Genomic DNA, 7,435 nt, shown 5'->3' on the forward strand with positions numbered 1-7,435 from the left:
GAGATTTGCAAAAGAAAAAAACTGGGAATCGTATCAAATTTGATCTCATACTTTCCCTTGTTACGTATACACAACAGCCGGGAAAGTAAGTGTTCACCAAACAAACTGGCTTTTTGGACTTGATCCACTTCCCAGTTCCCGGGAATTCTTTGCTAGTTTAGTTTATAAAAATGTAAACTAAAAACAGTCCCTCGTAAGATCTAAAGAAAATAAACCACGCATGATATATTAATTGAAAATTACAATTTTATTGAAATTTAAAAGGGTAAGAGTAAATATCCCGTAGGAAAGAACAAATTGTATTTTTGTATTTGGATTTCATTTTCTGGACATCATCCTGGCAAATTCGGCGTAATTAATCAATCCATCGTCATTGGTGTCGGCGTGGCGAATCATTTCTTCGGTCTCTTCGGCGGTCAGCTTTTCGCCCAGACTCTTCATGGCGGAGCGAAGTTCGTTTGCATCGATGTAACCGTCGCCATTTTTGTCGAAGAGCCTGAAAGCCTCCATGATCTCGTCTTCGTCGACGGCCTCCATCTTCTTGGCCATCAAAGTCAGAAACTCCGAAAAGTCGATGCTGCCGCTTCCGTCGGTGTCCACCTCTTTGATCATGTCGTGTAATTCTGCATCGGTGGGATTTTGACCCAGAGATCTCATGACAGTGCCCAGCTCTTCGGTGGTGATGGATCCGTCGCCGTCTTTGTCGAACAGAGAAAACGCCTCTTTTAATTCGGCGATCTGCTCCTCCGTTAATTCTTTGGTCATAGTTTTATATGGAAATCTAGCCGATTCGAAAAATGAGAATTTGTTATTTATTGTTACTCGATATAACGCGAATTGTTGCGAGTTTCGTACTTGTTGCGTTGCCGCACTCGTTTGAAAAGATCAGAATCCTTTTTTACAATGGTACCAGTTGTACTTTCGATAAAAATTTCTGCCATAAATACACCGCAACGAAGGCACGCATTATATTATATACACGGTAATTACGATAAAATTCGTGTACACGATGTCAATTTTATGTGCGATTTAAAAGAAACGAAGGAGAAACAATCCAGCAACCAGTTGCTTAACTTTCCTGGAGACATTCCAATTTTCAACACGAGTGTTGAGTGACGAAACCAACAATCTGACGTCATCAATGACCTTCCAACTTATAGTACGAAGTGCTTAGTTTCCATAATTCCATTCTCAGTAAGATGGATCCCATTCAAATGTCGCACCAATAACCCATAATGCATTGGAAAGCACTCAACATATCACTGAACACTGACATAACGCTGACTGAACACTCAGCACTCAACATATCTGTTGAGTGCTGAGTGTTCAGTCAGCGTTGAGATCAGCGCTTAAAATTGGAATGTCCCGATTTAAAACTTCGCGTGTGGCACCATCTGTTGTTATATTTTATAGAAAAAACTTCATACAGTGGAACCTCTATATTCGATATTCGTCACATTTCGACGATTTTCCCCCCACATAATCGTCAGTACAGTAGAGCATCGATTATCCGACTTAATTGGGGACTGGGGTTGGTCGGATAACTGAAAAGTCGGATAACCGAAAAGTATGAAAAAATACATTATTACTATAGTGTATTAGGCCTGGTTTAAATACTAGCCTCCCTTTCATGGTCGAGCCAGTGCTGCCAGCTAAAACATGCAAAAATTTAACAAAAATTATATTAAAGTAGCCAAGACATAACCAAATATCGTAGCGCCACATCACTACAGGACATTTGAATTTGCCGACTAGAACGTGGTCGGTTAATCGGGGGTCGGATAATCGATGCTCTACTGTATTTTCTGTATTCGTCGTTATTCTCTACACCGGTAGTGGCGCTACAATCTCGACCGCGCCGATCAGCTAGCCAATTTACTAATTTTTTGCTAGATTTAGTGGATTTATGAACAATCTAGCTATGCAAATTAGCATTACAATAGCTAGGCCATTATAATTTAGATATCTAGCTATAAAAAATTAAACAATTTTAATGGAAACAATATGATTTGAATAGTTTTTATTAAAATGTCTAGCTATAAATTTGAATTTTGGGTTGGCAACACTGTCAGCTAGCTGTAGTTAATCGGTCTGCATTGTGCGGTCGTCGTGAGTTCTTGGTTTCTCGCGTTACACTGGTCAACAAAAAAATGTTTTTGAATGTTTCCTTTATTTCATGAGTGAAATCTTATTAATTTTGGGGTGAGAAAATCGAATGACAAAATTTTTTATTAGCTCTAGTTTCTGTGGTATACAATAGGTGGCAGTATGTGATTTTAACGGCTTAAGAGAAAGCATATGTAATTAAAATGTATCGTTAAGAACATTGAAAGTGCTTTTGAAATTTTTTAAAATCACAGTTACATTCTAGGAGTTCTAAATTGATGGAAGAATACCTGGTAGGTGGTCGGTGTGAAGAGAATCATGTGGTGACTTCATGAGATCGTTTTCTTTTCGCTTGCCTCTTGTGAGTGAGTTCCGGTGCATCCCTACACACAGACCAGTATTAATCCGCAAGCATTGCTTCATTTCAACGGCCCTGATATCTTTGTTCCGTTACAGAAATATCCTGGTGGAATCTTTCTCCGTGTTCATCACTGATAGTTCCATAACTAGGAGGGAAAAAGTCTAGGTGGGAGCAGAGAAAATTGGATTTTAAAGGATATGTTGCATCCGAGTTGATGGTATTTTTCCAGTACTGTTACCGAATGTAGTTATCATCTCTTTTGTTGCCTAAGAATCCACGAATAACTCCCTTTAAGGCTTCCCAAGCTTCCTTTTCTTTTCCCTCCAAAACTCGGTCAAACGTGGGATCCTTTACAAGTTGTCGAATTGTGACCCAACAAAAATACTTTCCTTAACCTTTGCATCACTCAATCTAGGAAAGTTGTCTCACAAGTACTTAAATGCCTGTCCTTCTGGTTCATACCTTTAACAAAAGTTTTCATTAAACCCAGCTTGATATGAAGGGGTGGAAGAAGAACATTTTTTGGGTCCACGAGAGGCTTGGCAACGTCACAGCTACATTTATTATGTTTATAATCTACAAACATATGGAGAACGTTGCATTATATCAGTTGAGAGGTGTGAAAACTCCCAAAAAATAAATTTTTCCCAAAATACAAATGTAGACCCTAAAACATGACATTTCACTGTATCTCCAAAGGAAGAGCTAATCGATCATTTTTATGGTGATTTTTGAATTCAGCAGATGGAAATACATAAGAATACGCTAATTTTGAGCCCGAAACATTTTCATTGTTGACCAGTGTTATTTTTAAAAACTCAACTCCGACAAAGGGCACTGAGGAAAAACAGCAGAAGGCTGTTAGAACAACAATATAAATAATTAAAAAATTATTGCTAAGTCTGAAAATGGACAAAGTAGAGTGGTTGCAGCCGAAGTTTCCATCTCTAAAACGTGAACGCCGCCATCTTGTAAGCCTAGAATTTAGGCTTACAAGATGGCGGCGTTCGACGTTCACGTTTTAGAGATGAAAATTTCGGCCGCAACCTCTCTAGTGTTTCCAACTTAGCCAAAGAATTTAAAATGCCGAAATCATAATTGGAATTACCTAATGTTTTAATTGATGGTATTTCTTCTTCTAAACAATAATAACCTTACTCTTCTTCCCCCTTCTACCACCATATTGTATTTATTTAGTACAATAAAAATAAAGTTTTACAAATAACAAAATTTTTATTCTTGTATCTTTTTTAGGATGGGAACAGATTAATTGAATATCAGTTATTATAAGAAAAATTGTTTGTATATTCGTTATTTTCTATATTCGTTAGATCCTTAGAAACAGATTTTTTTTTTTTTTAACTCTTTCCGCCCTGTGGGCACTAAGAGGGCCTTTTTTAGAAGACCCATTATGGGTTCGGCCAGGCCCACAATGGGGCGACCGGGTGGTGAGGGACGGGGCCCGACATATCCGAACGGACCACCCCCCGAAAAATTCTGGGGATTTTCGACCCGTTCGGATTCGATCCCGGGTCCCCCAGAGCGGTAGGCTGCCACCTTGACCGCTCGGCCATCCGGCCGTTGGAAACAGATTAATGAAGGTTACACCGTATAGTTTATTTGAAATTTTCAAGTTGCCCCCACCTCACCCAAGTATACTAACTTACAAGAAAGCGGGGCCTTATTTTACTATTATTTTTAATTTCTACGAAAGTTTAAAAATTGGCAAGATTGTAATTATTTACATATTAAAAATATAAAATAACTTACCGGCGCCAAATGTATTGGAAACAGACGATAAAATGACTTGTTACGTCAGTTGCTATGGAAACGATAGTTCGTCTGTTAACTTTTTAAAACCATTCTTTTTTATTTAAGTTTTTAAATCAATTATTTTCGTGTATTAATTAAATAATTTAAAAAATATAAATGTTTATATTATTTAAATAAATTAATTTAAAAAATTGAATTTATGAGAATTTTTATATTAAAATGTCGTGGTACAGTACGTCGCGCGTTGCAGTGACGACATTGTCAAATTGTACGAATTCTGACATTCCAACCCGTTCCCATTAATGTTATTTTTACAAACAAAAAAAAAACAAATTAAATTAAGACTATCTTTAATTAATAAAAGAAACATTCTACATATTTCGTTTCTTCAAAAAAGCTGGCAAAAGAGGTCCCCTTGACGCACAAGTAACTGATTGCCCCTGGAAGTCGGCTTCTTACAGAAACACAGCTTCCCTATCATCGAATGCCACTGATCCTAAATCCTAAGTTTTTTTGTAACACTTTAATATACCCTATCTTAACACTTGGTTTAACATTTCTATACATTTCCATAATTAAATATATATATATTTCTCATCAATTTATTTTCTCTCTGACTCAGAGAGTTCTCAGGAATCTCAAAAGCATCCCATATTAATAATGTATAGAGAGGATTATAATTTTTTGACTACTCTTTCTTATCCATAACAAAAACTTTCAAAAATATTTTAAGATGAACACAAATTGTAAGCAAAAACAAATCGACGATTCAATTTAAAGTCTAAAATCATGTGACAGTTAACAGAATTATAAATATTAACGACATTTACGAATAAATAATGTTCAAAACTGATTAAAATAGTATTTATAAGTAGTCCTTTAAAATCGACCAAAGCAACATCTGAGTTAAAAACGAGAAAATTTCATGTATTAAAAAGATTTGAGATATTTACTGCTGACCCTGTCAATACTCAAGCCAAACTTACGCCGCGAAGCGATTGCAGCGCTCGAAGTGACAGAAATATTTTTTCGCCACTTTCGTAGCGTTGTAGCTGAGTAATATAGACAACACGCTTACCAATAGTAAATTATATCACATGTCTAACGATTAAGATTGAACGGTAATTGAAATTAGTAAATAATTATAAAGATATAAGAATTGTCTTACTGTTCCCACTTTCCATTTATGTCTTAGAACAGCTTGTTAACGCTAGGATTTATCGGCTTGGACAAAACAAAATTGATATTTGTGCAATAAGTAGGGAGGGGAAAAAACCTTCGAGTTAGGCCTGTTTTGAGTGCTGTGATTTAGAAATTAGAGAATTCATAAAAACATGGATAACGTGAATACAGATGAACGGATATAGAAAATTAAATTAGAAAAAGCTAATTACAGTAAAACCTGTGTAAACCGAAATCGCGCGGTACCAAATATTTTCTTTGGTTTAGGCTTCCGTTTTAAACAGGCTTTTTAATATAGAAAAACGCTCCTTTCCGAAGAATTTCTCCCATTTAGGCACGTTTCACCGTACATATTTAAAAAAATTTTGTAATTGGTACAAGTTTTTCACGAAGTAATCGCTCGTATTCTCGTCACAGTTTAGACAAGAAAGGAAATTCAGCAACGAGTTACGTAACTTTCCCGGATGTTTTAAGATTTTATTTTAAAAATAACTGATATATCATTAATCATAATAAATTAGTGTGTGTGGCGCCATCTGTTACGAGATTTTATAATAAAAATATTATTATTATTATAATGAAATGGCGAAACAAGTAATTTTAAAGGTAGCGACAAGTTTTATAAAAATTTGTAAATGCTAGCAATAATTAAAAATCTTCATTAAGTCCGACCCCACCCCCTCGACCTTTAACCACCAAAATTTAATAGCATCAGTACCTCTTATACACAAGCTACTGTCAAATATCGTTTCATAATCTTCACCCCATCCTGAGATATTAACTCCACAAGTGTCTTAACGACTTTATAATTCATATTTCCATTACAAAATAAACAATTTCATTTTTAATTTCTGTAAAAACGCAAAACAAAAAAAAAAAATCATCCATTGTAATATAAAAATCTTTGAATTAACGGATCTGGAGTCCATGGATTTAGAGTTTAACCAATGAAATACCATATCTCTTAAGTCATTTTATTCATTCTTATTACGGGTAATTTATATTTATTCACTGTAATTTTCTATCACATGAATATGTGGCGCACTCAGGATTTAATTTTGGGGAAACTGATGAAAGAAATTGTTTTAATGCGAATTCAATAAACCTTCTCATATTACAATTAAAATAACAATAGATTAAACAGAAAACAGAAGAAAAAATTAATTTTCACAAATTCCAAAATATCGGAGATCTCTTCTTCCAAACTATCAATTCATAAAATTCGTGTAATTTTTTATTTTTTTACCTTTCTTTTATTAGAAAAAGAATGTACATTTGGCAATTATTAGTCTTTAATACAATACAATGTCGATTATCAGAATGTGCTAAAAATATATATTTTAAACCGCAAAATCTGGTAGTCCTGCTATCGAAACATTTAAAACAATAACCAGATATCTTTGATCGATCACTGAAAGTTGGTAAAATTTCCATAAATAATTATAAGGTGGAAGTTAGTATTTTTTTTAATATAAATCTGTATTCTAATCAGACCTTTACATACAAGGTCTGTCCGGAAAATTCCCTATGTTACTAAATTCCCGTTTATCTTTGAAAATATTCGGTTTTGTCACTTTCAAGGTACTCCACCTTCCACTGCGTGTACGCAACTTCGTTCTTTGAAACATTCCTGCAATTCCTTTCTCGGGATACCACGAAGTTCCCATAGTGAATTTTCCTTTATATTCTCATCATTTGAAATCAAAGTTTTCGACTTGGTGTTTAATTCGGGAGAAGTGTATTGCTGTAGCTATGAGTGTTCGGTGTTATTGTGAAGCATCCAAGTATCAAGTTTTCCGACTGTTTTCACCATTGGTTTGAGTTCGGCCTAATGCCTCATTATCACAAAGTTACTGCTAGAAATCAACATAAGCATTGTATACTTAGTGGCACTCTTTGGTGTGTTAGTTTAAAAGTTCAGAAATTTTCCGGACAGACTTTGCATAATGATTCGATTTAAAGGACGTTAGTTATAAAATAAAAAATGGCACCAAAAGATGAAATTCCAGGCTA

The 7,435-nt window shown here is 35.0% G+C and overlaps 1 protein-coding gene across 2 annotated transcripts; it reads right to left on the minus strand.

Moving 5' to 3' along the window:
• Positions 1 to 280: 280 nt before the first annotated feature.
• LOC136968687 (calmodulin-like) lies at positions 281 to 4,314 on the minus strand. 2 transcript variants are annotated; one of them, XM_067262696.1, is made up of 2 exons: positions 4,238 to 4,314; positions 281 to 781 (listed from the first exon to the last, which is right to left on the minus strand). In XM_067262696.1, exon 2 carries the CDS (start codon positions 763 to 765, stop codon positions 319 to 321), a length of 447 nt encoding a protein of 148 aa, XP_067118797.1. In that variant the 5' UTR covers positions 766 to 781; positions 4,238 to 4,314; the 3' UTR covers positions 281 to 318. The 2 variants fall into 2 exon arrangements, with proteins under 2 accessions (XP_067118797.1, XP_067118796.1); XM_067262695.1 differs by having other exon boundaries at positions 4,234 to 4,310.
• Between the last annotated feature and the right edge of the window lie 3,121 nt (positions 4,315 to 7,435).

Source organism: Centruroides vittatus, unplaced genomic scaffold (assembly GCF_030686945.1).
Source record: "Centruroides vittatus isolate TY-2023 unplaced genomic scaffold, ASM3068694v2 contig_1506, whole genome shotgun sequence".
Taxonomy (NCBI): Eukaryota; Metazoa; Arthropoda; class Arachnida; order Scorpiones; family Buthidae; genus Centruroides; species Centruroides vittatus.